This window comes from Neophocaena asiaeorientalis, unplaced genomic scaffold (genome assembly GCF_003031525.2).
Source record: "Neophocaena asiaeorientalis asiaeorientalis breed wild unplaced genomic scaffold, Neophocaena_asiaeorientalis_V1.1 scaffold6, whole genome shotgun sequence".
Classification (NCBI taxonomy): Eukaryota; Metazoa; Chordata; class Mammalia; order Artiodactyla; family Phocoenidae; genus Neophocaena; species Neophocaena asiaeorientalis.
The window spans coordinates 1,943,511-1,969,023 of NW_020174424.1; the positions used below are offsets into that span (position 1 = coordinate 1,943,511).

Sequence of the window (25,513 nt, forward strand, 5' to 3'; positions counted from 1 at the left end):
AGGAGCAAAGAGTGAGAGCCAGCAATATCTCAGGTTGTTACCTATGTCATCAAATGCTCTTTCTGTTTGGCATTAACGCGAGATCTTTTCTTGCCTTTCTAAGTAGTGTAGAGGTTTTCATCCCAAGGACCTTCTAAAGTCACCAAAACAAAAGGCCATTTGCCTTTGGGCACTAAAGAACAATGTAAATGCTAGAATAAAAAGCATGGCAGGAAGATAGTTTAAGGAATAGAGAGGGAGCCCGCATTGATTCCACGTAGTCAGAAGTCTGTTGTACTGCTACTAAGGGTTGGCAAACTTTTTCTGTAAGGGGCCAAAGAGTAAATATTTCAGGCTTTGCAGAGTATACAGTATACTCATGCCACAGTAACATGAAAGCGATCATAGACAATACATAAATGCATGGGCATAGCTGTGTTCCAGCAAAACTTTACTTACAAAACAGGTGGTGGGCTGCATTTGACCAACAGGCTATAGGCTGTTGACCCTTGTTTTATCTCTATCCTCAGAAATAATGTAGTAAATTTGTAATCAAGAATGGAATTTAAGAACCAAATTAAAGCCTTACCTAACCATATTACCATGTTTACTATTGGCAATTAACTATTATAGTATCTAGATTTTCATAATATATTTTAATATTTCTAAGTGATATCTATTTGCCAAGCTTGATAACACACAGTGATACCTATTTTGATATAACGGGATTATATTCTAGAAGTATAATACATTTGTTTGTCAGTGTATCATTAAAATTCAGTGGTAATCCAAAATTAAGTACATGAATCAGTATAGCTAAGTTAATGTAATATTGGGTCAGGCATTTCAATTTAACTACAATAAAGTACCTAATAATCAAAACGGTTTTCATACATTAACATGAGGAAGCAATTAAGAATTCGGCAAGTAAAATTGCTAACCTTTAAAGTAAATGTCATATTTCATGGTTTACATTATATTTTGATATCCCTTTCTCTTTGAAAATTTAGACATTTCTAATTTAGAAATTAGATGCTCATCTAAGTGGGAAATAAACCTACATAATTAAATATTTCTATCCATTTTGCCTACAGTTTGATCCTGTTAATAATAGAAGCAGATGAGATAATCTCTAATGAATCTGTCAGCTGAAACACCTTATCATTAACAGACACAAGTCTGTTACGTTTATTCTAAAAACACAATTCAATCTATTTTAAGTAATCCCAATAAACATTCAGAAAAACAGATCTGTCGCACTTATGTTAAACTTTATAGCATAAATAAGATGATAAATAAATAAGAAATGCAAACATGAAAAGCCTTTTCAATAAAATCACTATATAGCCTACCCACCTGCTACCCAATCCACTGCAATACCCCGGACTCCATTTTCTCCTATCCCATCTGTAATGATGTTTGTAAAGCTAGACCCATCTGGTCTGATTCTACGGATTGCATTATTAGATGGCACAGAGTTGCTAAAATCACACCAATAAATAAAGCCAGAAGATACGTCCACATCCACGTGCAGTGCATTTCGTCCTAGAATATTTAAGAAAAGATCATTAAACAATACTCTAGCTTGAACTAGAAGTTTTAAAAATGTCTGCCCTTCCTCTCAAACTCATTCCCAAACCCCCCTGCTCCAACCATGCCCCCATTATGAAATAAAGCTATTTATTTCCCAGTTGCAATGAGCACATTTACCCCCGGATCTCAGTTTCTAAAAACCACTTCCCACAGTAAAGAGCACTGGCTCCTGGGAGAAATGGCTAATTATAGGTTTGGGAAGGGAAGGTACAAGGTGAGCCTGGAACATATTTATTAGACCAAGAAACAAGGAAGCACTCGAACACTAATGGGATCATGTCGAAAAAATACAGGCAGCCACTTTGAGAGGCTCTCCCCGGCCAAAATGGATTGCCTGGAGCATCAAAAGAATAATTATGCTAAATGATTCTACACTGAATTAAAAATATAAAAACTTGAGTGCATGTGACAGTAAAAAGGAGAGCTCTCCTTTATAGAAGAATGAATGTAGGGACTTCCCTGATGGTGCAGTGGATAAGAATCCGCCTGCCAATGCTGGAGACACGGGTTCGATCCGGGAAGATCCCACAAGCCACAGAGCAACTAAGCCTGTGCGCCACGACTACTGAGCCTGCGCTCTAGAGCCCGTGAGCCACAACTACTGAGCCCGCATGCCACAATTACTGAAGCCTGAGCGCCTAGAGCCCGTGCTCCACAACAAGAGAAGCCACCACAATGAGAAGCCCACACACCACAACAAAGAGTAGCCCCTACTCGCCGCAACTAGAGAAAGCCCGCACACAGCAGCAAAGACCCAATGCAGACAAAAATTAATTAATTATTTTAAAAAGAGAATGAATGTAGAAGGAATGATAGAACAAGAAAAATCACCATTTTGCAATGCCCAATTAAATAATCATTTCAGACAAGGATCATCAATGGCTCAAACCGATGAATAAAAGGTGCCTAGGGAAAAACACATTCATGGGTACCAAAGTGTGACCCCAAAGATTTCATACAAATTACAAAGGGGGAAAATAAGCAGAGACTTCACGGTGAGCACCTTAACCAAGTGATCAAGCTTAAGCATTACTAAGAGGGGGACAAGCTGACATTATGTCCTTTTTAATGAGGTTCTGTATCAGGGACACAGCTTCCTCTGTGAAGGATTCTTCTCAAGTGTGTTCAACCCCAATCTAATCAAGCAATTAGACCTAACTTTCATTTCGTGGGAAATCAGGGTATAAATTGAATGACAAGTTAAACGACACTATGAGGAAGTAATCAGACATCCTCAATGTGAGATGCTAAAAAGACAGTAGGGTTGTCTCTTCAAAAAAATCACTGTCATAACAATATACTGGGGTAACTACTACAGATCAAAAGACACAAAACAGACATTCCAAATACGATGCGTGAATCTTGATTAGATCTTGGCTGGAACAAATCCACAGCTATAAAAATATTATGAGGCCAACAGGAAAAAATATGAATTAGATGATAATGCCCTTCAAGCTGCATGCTAAGTAGACAGGGGTGAAGTGTCATGATATCTGCAATATATCTTCGAAAGGTTCATTCAAAATATATGTATATGTATGTATACACACATAAACACACAGAGAGATTGAAGGCTCAAATGTGGTGAAATGTTAAGAATGGTTGAATCTAGCGGGTATAAGGATGTTCTCTATACCATTTTTTCAACTTTTCTGCATTTGATATTTTTCAAAATGAAAAGTTGGTTGAAAAACTTAGTGACTTTATTTACAAGATGGTAACTTAGATCCATGACTTTTTAGAGATAAGAAAACAGAGATGAGTCATGAGGACATGTGAATATGGTTATCAAGCAGGATAAACAAGCTTCCTTATGTGCCGAATCCAGACGTGGAGAAATGCTTTATGGTACCAAGGACTTCAACATGGCACCAGATGGAGTCAAATGTGACTTATACTGGAGTTGGCATACCTTGGCCTGCCACTGGCACCATGGCTTCTGAATGATCTGACAATTCCAAGCTAAAGCCCCTGATTGCCCACAGCGTGGAAACAACAATGAAAGAGTGATATGGGGAGCAGGTCCGGTTATCAGGACTGAGTTTAAATCCGGTGGCACAGGCACATGAGAACAGTCTTCCCGGTACAGGCAGGCAAATTTGCTGACAGGCATTCACGTTGTTGCTACAGCCATTTGAGGATTCGGAGCCTAAATGAAATCAAAATTAGTTTGTAACTTTTCATCCCACCTACTTGCCACTCCATGTCAAATTTTTCAACTGAGTCACCAAATAAGTCATTATAAAAGTAAGTAACAAAACATGGAATCTGATTTAACCTAAAAACAATATTGGAGAGCCTACTGCTTATAGAATTAACACGTACAGAGGTTTAAAACAGGACCACAACTATATAATAGTTATATAGTTTATATATTATATAATAATAGAGAATGGAGCACCAATTGTTTTTCTTCCACAAATCATTCAAGAATTAGAGGAATTAGGGAGGTCAGTCAACAAATTCTAATTTTTTCTCTTTTTGCCCTCTTGACCTATGTACTGGCATTTTAAATTATATCAGTTTTAATTACATGATCAACACTGTGATGAACATTTGATTTAAAGTATATTAAATAAGAATATTTAAGGGCTTTTTGAACATGTAATAAAATAATACCAAGTAACAAACCTAGGTTATAGGACAGCAAACAAATCTTTGGCTAGGGACTAAAAGCTATAAAATATTTCAAAATTATAAAAAATAATCTCCAGATCATAATGTTAATATAAAGGGGCCAATCAGAAGTTAGATTATCTCTGGGAAAAAAACCTATTGAAAAAGGCAACATCTAAGAGTATTCCTTTTAAGATTAAAAAAATTCTATCATGTTAATCACTTTCCCAGCAGATACCCAACAAATACTTACTGAGCACCTCCAATGCTCCAGCAACTATTCTAGTTACTGGGGAGAGAGTAAGAAACAAGACAGACGAAATACCTGTCCTTATGGAGGTTACCTTCCAATGAAGATCCCAGATGATAAACACATACATAATATGTCAGGGAGTACGATAAAATAAAAGCAAAGTAAGGAGTTTAAAGTGCCGTGGAAAGAATGGGAGTAAGTTTACTCTGCAGTCAATCTGGCCTTTCAGATGCCAGCTTAGTCTTTGACACTTAGCCATGCTTAAGACATGGCTATAATTTTTTAAATATCTTGGGGTAATTTCAGTTTGCATGCATGTGTATGCACACAGTTTTGTGCGCATGTGGGTTTGTTGTGTGGGCATGTCAGTGTGCAGACACCCATGAATAAATATATATACACCCATGAGTATGTATGTTTCAATGACAAATACTCACCACGTCTTTGATAAATTTGAAGGCCCCTGAGATTTGGGACATTATCTCTCAAGACTATTTTGTTGGCCCCAGTAGCCTTGTCAACCCTTTCAATGACCTCATATTCTTCATCGGTATAATAAAGGAAGGGGCCATAGACAGCAAGTCCCCAGGGGTAGGCAAGATGGTTTACCAGGATCATTCGATTTGTACCATCCACGTTTCCTCTTTCAATCTGAAAGATCAAAATTTTCATTATTGACTGTTTCATGGCGCAATGAGGAGAATGTTTAAAACCAATATTCTCTTAATAATGTTTCACATGTATATAGCACTCTCTCCTTTCCAGGGATTTCCGACTATATTTGATAGTCACATCTACATAGGTGAGACAAACGTCATTGTGCCCATTTCACTGACGATGAAGCTGAAATCCAAATAAGCCAATCAACTTTCTCAGATGGCATGGTGACGAATAGGGGACTAATCCCTGCATGTGATATTCTGGTCAAGGATAATACACATTTAATGTCTAACTGGCCCTGCGTTTAACATCTTCACCAACTATTTCTGCAACGGAGATAGGAAACGTGCTCAACACACTCACAGCAAGACAGCAAGATAGCACTGTTATATCAGCACAGTAACAAGCCTGAGTCAAAATGACTCTGATGAACTAGAAAAGAACTCAAGAATGAAGTTTCTAACGGGAAGTGACAAGCATTCTGCTCTGGAAGAAAAACAAAATGTAGACATAGCTGGTTTGATTTCATTCCAGAAACTTGTCTCAAGTGCCTCCTCTGCGCCAGGATCTGAGCTGAGTGCTGGTAACAGAGAAACGGGGTGTGACTCCTGCCTTCCTGGACAAGGGAACCCAGCAGTTATGAGAGCAGGTTATGCCCTAGAAACAGACAGAGGTTCCGGAAGGGTAGAGAACAGGGGAGATAAGCTCTGAGGGGAGCTGCTGAGGGAGTGACCAGGACCAGATGAGCTGACCACGCTTGGCTGAAGTATCTGGAGCTACTTATCTGGGCCAGGGTTCCAGGGTTCCTTGTGGTTTTATGAAGACCACATGCCTCCATCACTAAAACAGGTTCAGGTTCATTAGTGAGGGTCGTGCTCTTGTCAAGGCTAGAGAGAAGTGGCCCAGAATGGTGGAAGTGGCAGAAAAAGGCTGGACCTGAGAGAAGAGGCATGGGGACAAACTGCCAGGATTTTGTGATGATTAAATAAGGATGTGGTTATTAGAGTGAAGGAGGACCATGTGGGTTCTAGCCTAGGAGAAAGGATGCGGAGTCATACCACCAACCAGCTCACAGATTCCAGAGAGCGGAGCAGATGTGGAAACAGGAAGGGGAGGGGCCTGGGGAGTCTGGTCTGGGACACGCTAATTTGTAAGCAGAAGCCACACCATGTGGCACGAGCTTCTGCAAAGTGCTTTCACACACATCACCTACTTCTTTTTCAACATTATAAACACATATCAGGAGTGAAATGAGTACTCAGCGAGCTGTCATGAACTGAAAACCAAACCTACCGGACAATTTTATGGAGAGCATCCATGTCAAAGACGGCTCTGAAATCACTCCTGTTCTTTAAAGCAAGGAAGAGACTAGCACACACTCAACATCCAAAACAATATTTTAGTTGAGCAATAATTATTACTGAGCACCTTCTATGTGCCCAGTCCCAGCTCAGCTGCATAAGCACAGTAGTGAAGATCAAATGTTATTTCTGTCAATGAATGGAATTTATAGTTCCTGCTTCTTATGGCAGAATGTAATGAACTCCACCTTGGAGTTTAAAATTACCAGGAAAGGGAGTTTTCACACATCCATCTACCATGTTAGGACATTAGAGCGTCATATGTAGCTGTGAGGGGGCATTGAGCTCAGAAGCTTGCTATTTTTTTTTTTTTCTTAGTCTGTGCAATCGGAGAGCCTTTGAGAACTTGCGAAGAAAAGCACTGAAATCACTGAAACATGAAAGAAAGGGCTCTTAAAGGACAAATACGAAATGAGAAATGGAATTATTTTATCTTGAAGAAAAAGAAAGAATGAAGGAAAAAATATACGTTCTGTAAGGAACCATGCACACACTATAAAGAACTGGACTTCAGGGAAAGAAGTTATTGAGAGAAAGGGCAATAAAACACTGGTACAAATGGCCAAGTGAGATTTCTTGAGAACCACTGCCAGACAACTCAGAACAATCAATGTCAGCTGTGCAAGCTCGGCAACGAAGAACAACAGACTAGAAAGCGTGCTCATACCACTCCCGTGCTGCTGACTGCCCAGTAGAGTTTCTGCTCCTCAATATCGAGGGTGATAAACGCCACATTATCAAGGCTCCCAGTAAAGAGAGTTTTTCGAGATGTGCCATCCATGTTAGCGCTGGCAATCTTGGGGGGAATGCCACTGTCGGTTCCTCGGTCTGACCAGTACAGTTTCCTACAACCATGAAAAACAAAGGCATTTAGTGAAACAGATGCTTTCACTACATATTTAAATGAAAAACATGTCTTTATTGTCCTCAAGATGCACACCATTCACGGCAGGAAGTCTGAAACGTTAATATCTTGTTACATCCAATGTGGAGGAGTCCTTACTCAGTGTTCTCTAATGTCTGTATACTTCTTAGTTATTATTGGGGGAGAGGCCATTTAAGATGGTATCTGATACAGGATACCATTTTCCATTGGTGGGCAATCCTTTAGCTTGGTCACACAGGAAGTTCACAGACTAAGAAGAGCCTGTATCAACAGTCAATCCTTTTCAAAGACTCAGTATGCCCAGCACACTAGGAAGGACAAAGCTAATGTAAATGTGGTCAAGTGCCTCCCTGATCACCTCTCAGCCCTCTTATTTAATTCTTTTCCACATCATCTACCACAAGACCAGCTACTTTATTTTCTGATTTTCGTGATGGAAAATGCAATGTGTACACATGAACCCTAATCAGCACACAGTATTACCAAATCCGTGATCCATGAAACTTCATTAAAATATACGAGGGTTGCTTCCCATTCACAGTGAGGACATAACTTCTAGACTCGAATCCAAGTTTTCATTCCTTTCTATCTCGCCTCCTGCTACAGCCTCAACAGACAACCCTCTCACACTCTTTCCCTATAAGTCCTCGAAACACTTAATTCCGATCATCTTTATATGCATACCTCTTTCACCACCAATCCAAGATACCCATCCCATGAACCTCCTCTTCAACTCTAAACTTCTCTACCTCTAAGTTCTCAGACTCTAAAATTCCCTGCTTCAACCCAACTCTTCCATCTCTTCCTTGCTCCTATTTTATTTCTTCCATTGAACCTGTTCTTTGCGCTTAAAACTTGTCTGAGCTCTCAATCCTTCAGGCCCTCTATGCCTGGACCTCATACCATTGTAACCATTTTAACAATATTCTGATTTATTCTCATGATCTCCCATTGTGCCTACTTGCTAACTACTAACCCTGAGTTCCTGTCATTCTTTTCTTTCTCCTTTCCCATGCCAGGCTGCCAGAAGTTTTCTGGACAGAGTCACAAAACTCTTGTGAATTCTGAGTTCACTAAAAATTTAAGCTACAGAAACTTAGCTAAGAACTCTCATCCCTGACTGAACACTTTCTTCCTTCCCCTGACCCTTTCCACTCCAGTTCCGATCAATCTTTCTAAAATACAGATTAGGTTCTATCATTCCCTTCCTCCAAATTCCCTGCTGGCTCCTTATTTCTCAAAAAAAATACAATGCAACTCCTTAGCATGACATTAAAGTCCTTCCCTAGACTTCCCTGGTGGTCCAGTGGCTAAGACTCCGCACTCCCAATGCAGGGGGCCCGGATTCGACCCCTGGTCAGGGAACTAGATCCCACATGCCACAACTAAGAGTTCGCATGCCACAACTAAAGATCCCGCACGAGGCAAGAAGATCCCATGTGCTGCAGCTAAGACCCGGCGCAGCCAAATAAATAAATAAATATTAAAAAAAAAAATAAAGACCCTCTCTGATTTGTCCCCAAAAGACTTTAGCTGCTGTATCTCCCATCTAGTCAATTGCCCCCTACTCGAAGTCTCTGATTCCAGCCCTCTACACAATCATGTTAAATGCCACCATGTCTCTGGGCCTTCACTGCTCTTTGGCCTCAAGTACCACTTCTCAGCTGCAACCCATCCTGCACCTGCTGGAAGCCTTCTCATCCTTCAAGGTCTATTTCAAGTGTTTATCCACCCCCTTAAAACTTTCCACATTCATTCAAAGTCAAAATGCATTATTGTTCATTCTTATAATTCTATTTTAAAATGCCTGAAATTTTTATTTGTTTGGAATTAATTTTAAGTTCAATGTTACTAATTTGAAAAACAGAACACAATACACATTAAATATAACTTAGAGTTATTTCTTTCTTACTGAGATCTATATTTTTCAAATGTCAGCATATAAAATCAGAAAAGGCCCTACGTTTGAAATCTTCCATTTTATTAGACCATAATATTAACAAGGGTGGTGCTGTATAGAAGACAGACACTACTTATGAATGAATTCTCACCCATTAACAGGATCAATAGTTATGCCAACTGGAAAACCAACTCCAAGATTCGTCCCATCATTGGTAATCAGTGTTTTTCCGTATCTGACATCTCCTCGGAGTGTCAAAACCTATATAAGGGGAAAATAAAGAAAGCTATGATGAAGAAGAACTTAAACACACAACGAATTCAAAGCATGATTGTGGTGAATGGGAGGGTTTGCGTGATATTCAGATAATCCCTAATTGCTTTTCAGGGCTATGAGAAAATCGGCTTAGAAAATGGGAGTAAGAAAACAAAAATCACCTCTCAAATTTCTATTTTCAATTCACCTAAAGTTCCAGGAGAGGATATTTATACGGATAAAAGAAAGATTCAAATGAGTGAACATACAGAATCATTGCCTGAGCGAAACTACAGAAAAAGATGAGAAAACTCTGGAAGACCAGTGGGAACCCCCCAGGTCTCCTGTACCCCAGTGACTGGGCCATAGCACGCAGTGGCCCATCACTGCAAACACAGTTGATCAAACAGTCCAAATTTACACAGAGTTAAAGTGAATTCTGTGCCAGGTTAACAGCCGGAGTGCAAATCCTGACCCGGCCAGATCTGACTATAGGACCTGAGGCAAGTAAGTTCACCTCTCTGAACTTTATCAGTAAATGTGGATGACAAATTCCCTTCTGCATAGAGGTGCCAGGAACGTGAGACAATGCATGTAAAGTGCTTCGCACAGCACCCAGCGCAACTGTGTTCAATATTTTTTATTGATCCATTTATTGGGACCTCACTGTGTAGCAGGCCTTATACTAAGCATTATCGGATTTAATCCTCACAGTAATTTTGTGAGATAGATGGCATTATTATGCTCACATAATGTGATGAAAAAGAGGCCTAGAGAGGATTTGTGGTTTTCCCAATGTTATGTTTTTAAGTAATCTTGCTAGAATTGTTATAACCACAGTGTTATAACACTGTGAAACACCACAGAGGGATATGGATTACTGGACTAGATGCAGTTTCTTATAGAAACAAGGCTATTTTGGTATGCACTTGAGACAGTCTGAGATGAGAAAAACTCTTAAGAAATAAGAAAATACCTTTTGATTTGCATGAAGGCTTTTCTATAAAATTACATTTCAACACAAACTGATTATTTGTGTTTGTTTCTATCTCTGCCTCTCTATCTATATACATCTCTCTCTCTCTCACACACACACACACATACACACACCCTTCTCTCCCTCACTCTTCTCTCTATATTTTCTCTCTCCTGTGTGGTACGTTTCTCTCCTATTTGGACTAAAATAATTTTTCTCTTTTCAATTTGCCTCTTCCTGCTGCAATTTCTCTCCTTTCCCTAAGGATGGCTTTGGTTCAAAGAGAAGTCCGTCTCCTTGTGGTTTTTTTTTTTTTCCTTTTTTAAAAAATTTTACATCTTTATTGGAGTATAATTGCTTTATAATGGTGTCTTAGTTTCTGCTTTATAACAAAGTGAAACTTGTGTTTTGGCAGAGATGGAGCTCTCTCACGCACGGCCATGCTGTAGGGTTCACTCTTCAGCTACAGAATTGCTTTTAGTGAGTGAGCACACAGCTACCCCTAGCGGAAGAGTTGGAATTAAATGTGAGTTTCTCCTACTCTGGAACGGATATCATACAGGAAAACAGTACTTGGACACAATTTCTGTTTTTTTAATCAATCTAACATTCATCTGGAAGAGTCACAATTGATACCACCAAAGGAAAAAACCGATAAAAACACTAAAGGGGCAATTTACCTTTATGGATAGTCTAAATATATTGATGATTTGAGGGAAACAGGGCTCTGTATTCGCAGGATACCTTAGCGTCAAGTACTTTTACTTACTGAACTGTTAACCCCATTTTATGGATAAGGAAGCACAGACTCAGAGAAGTTATATAATTTGTCCAAGGTCAAACAGCCTGTGAGTAAACACCGTGCTTAGTCACAAAATGCATTTTCATATCTCAGGGTCTTTATTCAAGTGTTGTTGTTTTTTTCTCCCTACTTCTTCATTATGCAGAAATAAAGGATGGTCATCCTTCAAGACTTAGCTCTCAAGTAACCTCTTGGGGGAAGCCCACCGTTCTCTCCCCACACACTTACTTCTGTCCTTAATCACTCTCTTTCTATTCAACACACATATCACACTTACACTGGAGCAAAGATATTTGTTTAGGTGTCTAGCTCTCAGATGTGTGAGCTTCTTAAAAGCAGGGAAAACAAATGTTTGATTCATCCTTGACTATCCAGGACTAACCATGGCACCAACCCATGGAAAGCATTTCCTAGTGCTTATTGAATGAATGCATAAAGGAGCAAGCAAGCCAGACTCGAAGCCAGGACTCCAAAGCAAGTTCTCTCTCCTCTGGACCTCACTGCATTTGGAGCACAATTACCAACTCTAGGTTTCCGTGGTTAAAGTGGCCTCACCAATACACACACATGCACACGCACATACTCAGTTCTTCAACTGGTGCTTTTCTGTTGTATCTAACCCTGATGGAGAAGACACGTGCCCTGCTCTTGGAAGAGTATCAGTCCAAAAGAGAAGACCCCACTTACAAAGCAGGAGCAGATTAACTGCCATTTGGAATGAAGACAGTTTTCTACTGAGTGGACTCTAGAATGTGAGTTTGGTATTAAAGGTCTTGGGCAGTAAATATTGCCTGTGTTTTGATGGGTCAGTGATATTTTTCGTTGAGGTTGTGCAAAATACCTTCTGTCACTGTCAAAGGGGGTTGAAGCAGGCTAGACTGCCGAACTTGTGGTTTACAACAAGGCAAAGTTAGACCACCCACCTTCCCCAGAATCAGGGCAGTGAAGCTGACTGTTTAAGCCAGTTTCTTAGCTTCTGTGGGCTTCAGATTTTCATCTAACATAGAGCTTGAACCAGATGAGGCTCCAAGGTTCCCTTCACGTTCGGAGCTGCTGATTCTACCCGGCTTGAGATGAGCATACTGCATGCGTACTGCGAATGTCCCCGTCACTGTGACCGTTTACTACACTTGCCTGCCCTCCGGAATGTTGTAAGGATTGGATGAGATGATGTTTGCGGAAGACCTTTGTAAACTGTAAAGCACTGTTCTGACTATCGAATAAGCACTCCTCCTAGCAAATCTGCTCTAAATTAGCCACTTAGCTGCTGTGTACCTTCCTATCTTAAGCATTAATCTTTCTGAACGCCCCAAAGAGAACCAACTTACTAACTGGTGCCTCATCCTGAGCAGTGGACTGTCACCCTACTGTCGCTCTCCCAAGACCAGCCCTTTGCATTAGGAATTCTCACTCTCAAAATTACTCTGAATGAATAATCCATCACATGTTTTAACCTTGTCCCAGAGTGGAGCAAACCAGTACTAGTCAAGTTACCTCTGATTTACTTCATGTGATTTCATACCTGTGCCCCTATAGAATTTCTTCTGGGAATTAGAGTAAAAAAAAACACTTATCTCAAAAAAGGAAAGCATCAAAGGAATCAGAATCAAGTTTCTACTTTCTGTTTCACTGTTGGAGCCATAGAAAGATTTCCATCTAAGCACAGAGGTAACCTATAAATTTGGTTTAGAACTGAAATCGTATTGAATACTTGATGAGGAAAGATAATGAAAATGCCTTGCCGACTATAAGCTTCCCTTTATGTTGAACTCCTTACATAATTTTTTATTTACCTTTGTATATATCTTAATAAATTATCTAACATCCTTTTATATGAACAAGTTACCCTTTATACTTAGGAGGAGACAAAGTAGGGCAGTAGAAAGTTCCAATTTTTAGGTTTCTCCTTGGCTTCAGAGACTTTGATAGTTAATATTAATATCCCTTGTGCTTCCTCCACATGACAGCATTTCCTGAGAATAGATTTTACGTGACTAAGAAACCAGTGTTTGTGTCAATAGTATTATGGAATCATTACCTTAATTGACTGAGTTCCACGATTGGTATAATAAAGGTTTCTTGATAGCCAGTCTAAGGCCAGGCTCGTAGAAGCCCCCAAACTTGATAGAGGAACAAACACTGTCCTGTTGGTGCCATCTGTCTTCACTCTGTGAATTTCACCCTGGTGAGAAAGACGAGGAGGGGTGAGCTGTTTCAAGGCCACAGCTTCACTGCAGCTACTGCCAGCTACTGTGTTTCTTTAACACGCCTCACACGTGGAAGAAAGGCAAAGTTTCAGGGCCACTGGCTGGGGTTACCGTGTATAACGCTGACGCCAGCAACACTGCAAACACTGATTTTCAAGTGCATCACAGGAATATACAAGGCTTACCATTCAGGCTCCCTCTGATATCGGCTACAGAAGTTTATTCCTTAACCACCACAGGCCAAAGAGTCATAAAAATAATCCAAGTTACAGGTGTGAATCGGGAGGCCAGGAGTATATTTTTCCACAGAGGTGACAAGCATCAACCACAAAGGTCTTCCCTCTCTTCCTCACTTGTATTTTCCTTGCCCCTTCCCCATCCTCACAGGTTTCTTCCCTAAAGGGTGAGGAAAGGGTCCCAGTGGGAAGGAAATTGGAGGAGTGTTCTTTTTTATCCTAGAGGGAAAGATTCTGAGCGAAGGCCACAGCGGCCACATCAGATGCTTTCCTGGAATTCCCTTAGGGAACTATTGCTTTTGGTCTTGAGCGATGATCATTTTTATGTTAGTCTAATATCCTCATTTTTATGTTCGTCTAATAGACTAAAGCTCCTTAGGAGCAAGCTTTGTTACTGCTTCCTCTTGGCATGTACTCTGCAGTTGGAAGCAGTGAGTTCAGTGCAGGGAGAAGAGTAGTCACTTAATACTTGTTGAATGGATAAATATACCCAATAGCTTAAACGTGCTTATTATCGGGTCTTTGCTCCAGGCCAACTTCCCACTGACATCCCTCACTAAATTAAAAAATGCTTAGTGGTAAATCTATTTATGTCTGGGCCACTTGACACCCAGCAAAAATATAAGAAGGCCTCAGTGCAGGTAGGCTCTTCAAGAACAAGTTGCATACTTTGAATGTTATTCGAAACTTACTGGATTTTCAAGCCAATAGATGAATTGCTCTGAGTAATCAACTGCAACGTCATAACCATTCTGTATCCCTGATATGGGCACCATAGCATCAAAGGTCTTCACCTCAGGGTTAAGGGAGATTCCAAAAATTATACTGTGTCTTACAACTATTAGGAACGCTTCATCACCTGTGAAAATAACAGAGTATCTCTCAAAATTATATCCCAGACATTTAGAGTAACAGAAGGTAGTGGATTGGTACCATCTGATGGGACAAAATGCCACTGCAGAACTGCTGCAATAACCATAATGCATGATAGATATTTCACCAGATAATCCAGGGCCTTCCATTGGGTTTCAATGGGTTGCTGCGTCACCAGACCATCAACTTCACACATAAGACCTCTGGAATTACCCAAAGTAGATCAGCATTTATCATACTCTTCATTAATTCCTTACTCATGCTGCTAAACTATCCAAGTTTGCTAAGAGTCACAGACAAGAAGTTCTTCCATTTCTATACGCAGAATAACTCAGAGAAAGGAGAGTTGGATTTTGCCCCAAAATGTGAAAGAAAATTTATAGACTCTTCTTGGTGAATGGCAGTTCATTTGTTTTAATTATGTTCAGAAAATAACACCACACGGTGTTGCCTAGTGTTTATGAGAGACTTTAATTACTAAGTAAATCTAATTTATAATCCCACCAATTGTTGTTTGACTAATGTCGACCTTCCACATTAGATTCTACTCCCAAAGGGCAGTGACCCTGTCTGATTTACTCACTATTATGTCCTTAGAGCTTGGCTTACAATAGTTGTCTAATAAATATTTGCTAACTGAATGACCGCATAAATGAATAAATGGATGGATACATAAGTAAATATGTAAAGAGCGCCTTCTAAAGTTCTCAAAATTATCTGTACGTTGCAACTTAAACATCTTCAAAATGCCTTATTTAAACTACCAGTTCAAGTAGGCTCTTTAATAGATAATGAGGTCCATTTTAAAAGATGATCTTCATCCAAATTATAGTCCCTTTATCAAAAAATTAATGAAGTTCACGAGTAGGGTTTTATTATCATTCCTCTGTGAGAAAAGGAAAACTTTGGAATGTGAGTTTTGTGTTATTAAGATATATAAGATATAGCACCTATTAAGACACTATATAAAATGATTAATCATTGCATACTCTTCATGGGGTAAAAATGGTGTTTGCATTATTTTGATCAGCAGGGAAGCTTTACATCTTCAGCAGGATTATTTTGACAATTTTTTCTTTACTTACTTTCATGTCCGATTAGTTTTTCCTTGTTCCTGGCATTTCCACTACGGAGAAATGACTCAATTTATTAAGCTGGTACAAATCTAAAATAAAATTTGCAACTCTTCATGCTTAATACTTTCCAAAGTATTACAATATATAGCATTTAGTCTTTCACAGCAACCCTGCAAAGCTGTTTTCAGAAACAACCGGGGCCAAGGAGCTTCCCACAGCTTTGCAGCTTCCACAGGAAACAAGGCAATGAGATTAACTCCCAAGGCTTGACTCTGTCAGCGGCTCCGCTATGCCTCTCTTCTGAACAACTGCAATAACCATAATAATCGTCGCCACTTATTGAGAAGACATGCTACACAGCATGCAGCAAATAAGTACTACTTCATTTAATTTCTCTTCCTGAAGCCTCATAACCCTGCTTGTTAGATAGTTATCTCCCTCCCCCAAATTTCAAATGAGGCACAAAGAAATTAGCATATCTAACCCAGGTCACATATCTAACCCAGGTTGCTTGAACTCTCCAAAACCTATGTTCTTAATCACTCCTCTGCAAAAAGTGCAGGCCGGGTACTACTTATCGAATATCAGATCACCACTCAATTCATTTGATTTAACTGCAGAAATTACACATTATGAGTTTAAGATGTACCCTGAATATGCTGAGATGATATTTAATGATGTATTAATTATATGTTATAAATGTTCATTGGTTCAGAGAAACAAGAAATACTTCCCAGTTTCACAGGGGAACTATTACTTACTCAAAACCTGATTCTGTTCTTTTTAATGGGTAATTTTTCTTTTGCTTAATTGGAAGAATTTCAACCAAAGCACTGTTTAAGGCCTGAAAAACTGCATTTCTCATCCATCAAACATGGACCTTCCTGATTCCTCTAACAAGCTCTTCCCTTGAGAGCACCCAGCACTACTCCTTCAGCCATTACTCTTCCCTGGGGATGGGTCTCAGGACCTCCATCATCAGATCACTGCAGGTGTGTTTGAAAGGGTTTACAGCCAGTGAACATTTGTGGGCCACAGAGCAGAGATGGGGTATCATTTAATGCGGCACTGGCAGAAGTGACCACTGAGTCAGCAGGTGGCATAGGAAGGTGCATGAAAAGTGCTCCATGGGAAAGAAAACAGGAGTGATTTTATGACTATACACATCTATAAAGGAATGAGCAGGTGAAAAACAGGAATGGAGAAGAAGCAAAAAGGGACATTGGAGGGTTTGTCATTCACTCAACATTTACTGAGTGCCACTGTGTGCCACGGGCAAAAAGCATACATCAAGGAATCAGGTAGAGGATTTATTCCCAAGGAACTTAAAGAGTCGGGAGGGCCAGACAAAGTATACGGACCATGACAATGAAAGAGTAGGCACAGCCGCACCTAGGGTTGGCTGGAAAGGAGTTCAGGAGGCCTTAGTCTCTTGAAATGACAGAACATTTCTTCATTTTCTATCTTTCATGTCATGATCCTATTAAGATTAGTGTTAGCAGAGCAAAGAAGTGAAAAACAACAGTCAGGAATGGGAAATTTATGTTGTCATTAAGAGGTGACATTTATGACTCCCAAGCCTAGCTCCTCCCAAAGTATGACCTTGAACAGCCCTGGATTTGCAGTTGTTAATTTTAGGGGGTGCTGGGAAGATGTTCCGGTTTGAGTTTTGGAGGTTTCTTTGGCATTGTGGGGAACATATTTGCTAAACAATAAAAAACGATTTCATACAGAGAAAGCTCTCCCTTTAAAATTTTATGGCATAAAATTAGGAAAAAATAGAAATATCCCATAATCCCCCTTCCCAACTGTAAGCATTATTGGCACTTGTGTATCTTGTCCTCCAGATTTTTTTAATGCATGATTTTACATAGCCAATATTAAACCATCTCTGTTTTTTCGCTTGATCTGATCACATAAGCACTTCCAAAGATATTTTAGACACTTTGCAGACAAAATTTTAGAGGCAATCGGACATTTAAATCAAGTAAAACGTTTTCATCTATGAATGTTAACAGTCTTCTAAGCTTCCTGCTGGAAAAAAAAAATGCAACATTTTTTTTAGTTCACATACATTAGCACTCAGTTACCCAGCTGGTGCTCAGAAGCCGGTTGGAAACTATTGAAAAGGTTCCACCTCAGTAAAGTCAGTCCATGGGAAAACCACTAGTGGAATTATTTGTGAAACAACAAAAGGTACTATTTAGAGTTTACACTTATCAATCACCATCAGATAGTAATACAGATTACACCAATCCCCAATGCACAGTTCAACAATCTTTGTGTGGTGAAAGAATGCTTTGTATGCAGAATGTCTATAGCCCAGTTTAATCTTCTGCTGAAAGACTCTGAGGACACACTAAATTAAACAGTGTCAACAAGGATTAGGTTTATAATAAAGCTCTGAAGAAAAAGGGCAAATGCCAATCCCTTTGTAGGCATTACCAATAATTAAAATCTTTCATCACAAAAGTATCATTGCAAAATATCACATGTCGATGGAATTTGATTTTCAGTAAGCTTACATCCTCATAACCTGTAAACTCCATAAATTTCCTGGATTCAGGAATATACTTTCCATTTGAAAACTAAATTTCCCTCTAGACTGACTCTATTTTTCTCTTAATTTAGCAATTTTTTCCCATTAACCATTTCATTTTAACTGGTCTATAGCCATTTTTTATCAGTATCAAAACACATTTACTCCTCTTCACCGAGTAATGAAAGAAACTTGAGTTTAGACTACCTCTTTAGATTTTTAAGCAAAGGCAAATGATTTCTTAGAAATCTCCTTTGTGGACTGACTACATCTTGTCCTTCCTTTCTTGCTCCCTAAAGTACTTAGTATAACTCTCCACATACTCTCCAATCAACCCAGTAAGATATCTAGAATGAGATGAAGAATAAATTATTCAAATAATCTTTAAATATTTCATACAGAGAAAACTTTCATTTTTAAAGTACCATACAGTAATAGTAAAGGTACTGAAACTGGAATCAGAAGACCCAGACTATAACACTCATTATTGACTATTGGTTATGAGAATAAAGATGAGATCAGGAACCTAAAAAATGAAGCTATCCACAAATATCAAGGACTTTTACTTCTAAATGCAGAATCTGGAACTTCCCATTATCCTACCTTGCCTGACTATAACCAGGTAAGAGAAAATGTGAGGTTAAAGATTGTTGAATTACATGCACACATAATAGTAGCTGCATGTACAGAAACTACATTACAATTACAACTCAGTTGTAATACAGTTTCTGCATATGGTCAATTGGAATACAGTTTCTGTATATGGTGCTCAGTTAACACCCCATATAGCACACACTCTACAGATACCTGCTGATCAGAGGGAACACAGCACACACTCCATCACCAAGTGGTTTAGAGCTCACACAGCTTTGTACAAACTGTGGCAAGCTCCACCTTCAGGGCATACTTAAAGGACATACTGTACCTCTCACGCAAGTCACAGAATCACGAGAGAGACGCCACCCTGAAGGACAAGCACAGGAGTAAAGCCTCTCTGAGGAAAGCAAGCATAGATGGCTGCATTGGGCATGGACGCATGGGTTTGTGGCTGTAATACAAAGAGAAGAGAAGAAAACACTGGTGAATGGAAAACCGCCCACTTTAAAGTGCACGGGATGAATGGATAAAGACATGGTATGTATATATACACATATAATCGAATATTATTCGGCCCGCAGAAAAGGAAATCCTCCATTTGCAACACACGGATGGACCTGGAGGGTATTATGCTAAGTGAAATAAGTCAGACAGAGAAAGACAGATACTATATGATATCACTTTTAATAATCTAAATTTTAAATCTAAATTAAAAAAAAAAATGAACTGAGAGAACAGACTGGTGCTTGTCAGAAGCAGAGAATGCGGGGCGGCAAAACGTGTGAAGGTGGTCAAAAGGTACAGACTTCCAGTTACGAGGTAAATAAGTCTTGGGGATGTAATGTACAGCATGATGACTATAGTAAAGAGTCGATCTTAAAAGTTTTCAGCACAGAAAAAAAAATGTGTGGTAATAGATGTTCACTGAACTTATCATAGTGATCATTTCACAATACATACGTATGTCAAATCATTATGTTGTACACCTAACACTAATACAATGTTATGTGTCAATTATATCTCAATTAATAAATTGTCCTTCCAGAAGCCCCCAATATTTGGAGACACAATACATTAAGTTACTTTGGCTGGTTTGGTATTTGCCCTAAACTACTTTACCCTTCCCCAACATCATTCTTTCAACATAGAATTCATAAGAGGCATAAGAGGGAGGAGTGACTTTCCCAAGGTCACAGATCAATCCAGTCTATAAACAGAACAAACAGCCGCTGAGTAATCCAGAGCTCAGTAATAGAAATTTGATGCTACATAAGATGTGTCTCCTTGGCTGACCCCAAAGAGATCTTTTCACATTAAATGAAACCAAGTTGTGTGTTCCCTATGTGACCTTGACATTTACCCACTGCTGTCCACGTTTTGGTTAGATAATAATCTTTTATTTTTCTATTGATGACATCTTTGTGTGTTTCTGCTCCTTGAAGTAGAGGGATCCTGTGCGCATCCTGTGCTCATAGTATGTTCTCTAGGTCCTATATATTCTTATTACATGCACCCTGTTAGATGCAGTAATCCATTTGTTCACTCAAGAACTAGCAAGCCTTCACTATGTATCAAACACCACTCTAAGCACTGGGAATACTGTAAACATGAGGCAGGTAGTCTAACAAAGGGAGATAAAACTAAACTCATAAGTTGTGTGACTTTAGAACGTGAGAGTAAAGAGCAAAAGAATTATGAGAGGCGGTGCCATTTTCGATAGGATGGTCGAGGCCCACCAAGGAGCACCTAAGAGAATTCTAAATAACGTGAAGCAGCAACTCAGGCAGACATCTGGACGAGGGGCGTCCCAGGGCAAAAGGAAGAGCCAGTGCAGACATTCAGAGATGGTAAGTAGCCTGGTGTGCAGACGTTCAGAGATGGTAAGTAGCCTCCTGTGCTTCTGTACCAAAATGAAGTCCAGTGAAGTCCAGTGTGGCAAAAGAAAGTGGGAGAAAAGACCAGGGAGACTTGAGTATGTAAAGACATACGAGATTTGACTTTTCCATGGTCAACAGAGGTCATGGAAATGTATTGTCCAAACAAATGGGTCTGCGACGTTATACATTTTACATTCCCCAGATCAATGTTTTCCAAGCTATACCATGCAGGATATCTCTTATCACTTACAAACTGGTTGTTTTGCAGGATGAACCACAACAATTCCAAGGGGCTGATGAAGAGACAGTACTACTGATTGGTTCCCCCCATGCCACTTGTTGGCTTTCATAATCTCATGAGTAGCACGGTCACTCCAGTACACGGAATCTTCAAAGAGACTTAGAGAGTAGGGATGCCGCAGAGTCTGTGAAGCAGAAGAGAACAATGAGAACTAGAAATAACAATGAAGATGAACAAAGTAGAAAAGGATACCTCCCCAAGAAGATGGTTTCCTTTAGCATTTAACTTAATAAAGACATAGTGAAATCATTGGTCAAGAGACAGAAAAAATATATACTTCTTGACCTATATCCCACTTACCAACCAAAATACTTTCATGTACCTGTGTCACTTAGCCTTCATTTTTACTCTGGTAATTACACTGGGCATCCATCTTATAAACAAAAGCAAAACTGAAGTGCAGAAAGTAGGGTGACTTATGTAGATCACCTGTCTAGTTACAGGAGAGATCTCCCGGGGCCTCTTCAAGCCACAGAACTATAAACAATCACAATCTTAAATAGAAGTCAGTAACAGCTTTTTGGTAAAATACATATTTTCTCATTTAACTTGTGACAATAAATTCACCAGAATTTCCTGAATAAAAATACATAACAGGTTATGATTTCATGGAGGGAATCTACATATAATTAAAACATTATTTACATGGACTTAGAGAAGCAACGGATTAGCATCCACAGATCAACTAAGTCACACGAGCTATTAATCCTTCCTGGATGTGGCACAATCTGGCCATGAACTAGAATATTGATTTTCTGTCAGTAATAAAAGATAGGTTGACCCTTCCTCCTGTCGATATTTCCTCGATGGACCTTGTAACGTCTACGACACAACAGTGAATTTCTTAGCTTTCTTGTTACTCTATCTGCTTCCTACTAAACCATTATTGTCTTAGTTTCCTTTCCTCACTACCAACTTACCAAATCACTGGCTATCACCTGCCGCCGATTGCTTCCATCATATTCACAATAGTCTATGTAATCAAGATAGCCATCCACGAAGTACAGCAGCCTGTTGGGGTAGTCAATAGCTAAGCCATTGGGCCAGAAAACCTTCTCCTGGATAATGACGGCGCGCAGACTGCCATCCATGCTAGCTCGCTCAATGCGAGGGTGATGGCCCCAGTCAGACCAGAACATCACACAGGCACTGTGAAAAGAAACTAGTTACCGATTGGATGGGACATATTTCAAAATGGAAAATAACTGTCATTTTAAGTGACAGAATATCATGTTTAAGCTCTGCTTAAAATAACTCATCTCCAGGTCAGAATATATGCACAGAGCTTACTCTTTCCTCTGAGAGTCACAAAGTAAAACTGTAATCATAATGCAATCACAAGCCATCTGGGTGTTTTTATAATGTTCAGAAAACATGCAGTATACTGTGACACTGAAACGTTTCAAGGCCGATTCATGTTTCTGTACAATCCACAAATAGTTGATCTAGCAAAGTTCATCTGTCCCAGTTTATCTACCCTGTCGTTTTTAAGATAAGTCAATTTATTCATCATCAGAGATTTATCATAAATTTCACGGGTGTGAAATTTACTTTACAATATCTGGGAAGTCTGCATTGCATTGAACATAATTTGCCTAACTCATCTTCCTGCAGAAAAGAATCTAAGAGAATCTAAGGAAATTCAAAGAAAGAAGCCTTCAAAGTTTTCTAAGCACATGGGAGAATTTCTTCTTCTTCCCTTTAGGGCCAGCAGGCAAAAACTTCCTTACGTGACATAAAAGGAAGTTCTAGTAAACAATATGAAACGGAAGCAGGAAAATCTGGCTGTTTTGTTGCATAACCATGAGGTACACGTGGCAGAACAAGTACCATGGCCCGTCTATGGAATATTACTGCATGCATTCATTAGACTTAATCATATATTGCCAAGCTAATAAATCAATGTGTAAATTTTGTGATATGAATATTAGCCACAGCATGTCATGTTATTTTTCCCTCAATACAATGTTAAGGCAACATCACTTAAAAAAAAAAAAGAAGAAGTCTTACGTAGTTCTGGGATCTAACACTAGTCCCCTTGGATTTGTTATGTTTTCACTAAGCAGCACAGTCCTGTGACTCCCATCCAGTTTAGAGACTTCGATTGTTTGCAGAGAAAAGTCTGTCCAGTAAAGATTGCGTCCTACCCAATCTACTGCAATACTTTCAGTCATGGTGATGCCACTGTCAAGCGTCTAAAGACAAAAGTGAATAACGAGTGAATTCTAAAGGGAATAAATGAATGCAAACATGGAAATTATATGAAAATTGAGAATAAGGCATCTAATTTGTCCTATGATAGCTTATGAAGATTAGAAAACTTTGTCTTCCCATGTAGAAACAGTAGGGTTTTCTGGAAAAATATACAAGATTGTGTAGAACTGAATACTCTATTGTTGGCTTAGTATGTAGTTTCATTTTGGTTTCAGAATTTTTTCAGTTAAACAAAAGCTGTATCCGTTTGCTAAGCTGGCAACCCTATGAAACTTTACAGTGTTCACATGGCAAAAGTAATACCTTTATTGATTGAGTGCCAACAATTACAAAATAAATTTCTAAGGGGCGGAGGAAACATAACCATCAAGGATCAAGAAACTGAAACTCCAGGAGATTGATCAAGAAACATAACTGAATTAAAGCTAAGAAAAGCAACCTCAACAGCAAGGTCCTACTGTATAGCATGGGGAACTATATTCAGTATCCTGTAATAAACCATAATGGCAAAGAAAAGGATAAAATTTTCAAAACATTTTTAAAAGATAAAAGAAAGAAAAGCAACTTCCCCTGTGTTTCCCTTATCTCTCATCCACTAGGGAAAAAATTTGCAGAAGGGACCTCCAAGATGCTGTGAGGTCTCTGCATCATATGACCTGCAATTCAGAGCCATGCATCTCCCTTCAGATCCCATCAAGTAGGAGTTAGGAACATCGGGGTCCCTTGGGTGTGATGTGGCCCAGAGGAAAACATGAGAACCACCTAAGATGAGGTAGGGCCTTCTCTCACTGGTGAGTAACAACAGCAAATAGACCCAAGACAGGGGAACTAGTCAGGTCAAAGGCCAGTAGACATGTACTTACTAGTTTTCTATCTGTTCCATTTTGAAACGCACTCCAGATTTTACCCTGAGTTCCATCCGACCAAAAGATATGACCACTGACTGAATCAAAATCAACAGCCACAATGTGAGAACCATCCTGGACAAGGGCGTGGATAGAGTGCTCCTGCCTGGAGATGTTGTCAGCAACAAGCTGGTTCTGACTCGCCACAAGTAACAGCAGACTTTCAGATGCTGTCCAAGAAGAAAATACAAGTGTCAACGATTCTGGGAGAAAAAACACTCAATATTTGATGTAATACCTTTGGTAACAGAAAGAAGACGTCATTCCACACTAGAGTAATGGGAAAAACAAACAAAAATTCCTATAAGAATGATGTTACCTTAACAGTTAGCTGGTTTTCATGAGCGTTGAAAGTAAGCTTTTTCGAAATATCTTTCTTCCTTGAATTACACTTTAGTGTTTATCGAAATATCAACCTGGAGTGAACTCTACTTGCATTCTTCCTGTTACTATAGTTACTTTTGTACTTGCTTATTTTGTACTTTGCATTCAGCTGTGGCAGAGACTTCTAATCATCCCCATGTCCCTCTCCTCTTCTTCCTTTCTAGTAATAAATTATGCCACTTTTTAGCACAGCACAGGGCCTACATGCTAGAGACATTTCCCCATTTCAGTTTGGAGTGACCACATGACTAAGTTTTGAACAATAAAATGTGAACACAAACGATGTGTCAAATTCTAGGTGCCATCCTTAAAAGGAAGCTACTCGCCCCTTTCCTACTTTCTGGGAGCAGGCAAAGACTGGAGCAAAAGCAATGGATCCCAAGATGGAAGCCACACCAGCTTTTACCCCCTGAACCGTCTACCCTCCAGACTCCTGCCCGAAAAAGAAAGAAACTGCCTACTTTGTTTTAGCATTCTTTATCTGGTCACTTTTATTTATTTATTTTTTTAACATCTTTATTGGAGTATAATTGCTTTACAATGTTGTGTTAGTTTCTGCTGTATAACAAAGTGAATCAGCTATACATATACATATCTCTCATCTCCATATCCCCGCCCTCTTGTGTCTCCCTCCCACCCTCCCTATCCCACCCCTCTAGGTGGTCACTATCTGGTCACTTTTATTTATTTATTTTTTTAACATCTTTATTGGAGTATAATTGCTTTACAATGTTGTGTTAGTTTCTGCTGTATAACAAAGTGAATCAGCTATACATATACATATCTCTCATCTCCATATCCCCGCCCTCTTGTGTCTCCCTCCCACCCTCCCTATCCCACCCCTCTAGGTGGTCACTATCTGGTCACTTTTAAAGCAGCCAAAGCAATACCCTAACACATAGTACAAATACTTTCACGTAGTAGAAACTGAATTAATACTGGTTGAATTGAATTCATTAAGCATTATATAAAGATGGTGAAATTTGTTAAACGTGACATTTAATCTTAAGCTCTGGAGTGTGC

At 39.3% G+C, this 25,513-nt stretch overlaps 1 protein-coding gene across 4 annotated transcripts in view; it reads right to left on the reverse strand.

Moving 5' to 3' along the window:
• The window catches only part of LRP2 (LDL receptor related protein 2), a 190,112-nt gene that overhangs the window by 64,650 nt on the left and 99,949 nt on the right, over positions 1-25,513 (reverse strand). For 2 of the 4 annotated variants that reach the window (XM_024756638.1, XM_024756636.1), the window contains exons 27-38: positions 24,065-24,276; positions 22,998-23,182; positions 21,908-22,136; positions 20,937-21,111; positions 19,138-19,260; positions 14,417-14,583; positions 13,320-13,463; positions 9,400-9,509; positions 7,130-7,307; positions 4,879-5,092; positions 3,485-3,721; positions 1,336-1,524 (exon numbers count right to left, since the gene is read on the reverse strand). In XM_024756638.1, coding sequence (XP_024612406.1) covers positions 1,336-1,524; positions 3,485-3,721; positions 4,879-5,092; positions 7,130-7,307; positions 9,400-9,509; positions 13,320-13,463; positions 14,417-14,583; positions 19,138-19,260; positions 20,937-21,111; positions 21,908-22,136; positions 22,998-23,182; positions 24,065-24,276 — 2,163 coding nt within the window. The remainder of the gene's footprint in view (positions 1-1,335; positions 1,525-3,484; positions 3,722-4,878; positions 5,093-7,129; positions 7,308-9,399; positions 9,510-13,319; positions 13,464-14,416; positions 14,584-19,137; positions 19,261-20,936; positions 21,112-21,907; positions 22,137-22,997; positions 23,183-24,064; positions 24,277-25,513) is intronic. The other 2 variants (XM_024756639.1, XM_024756637.1) reach the window with 2 other exon arrangements.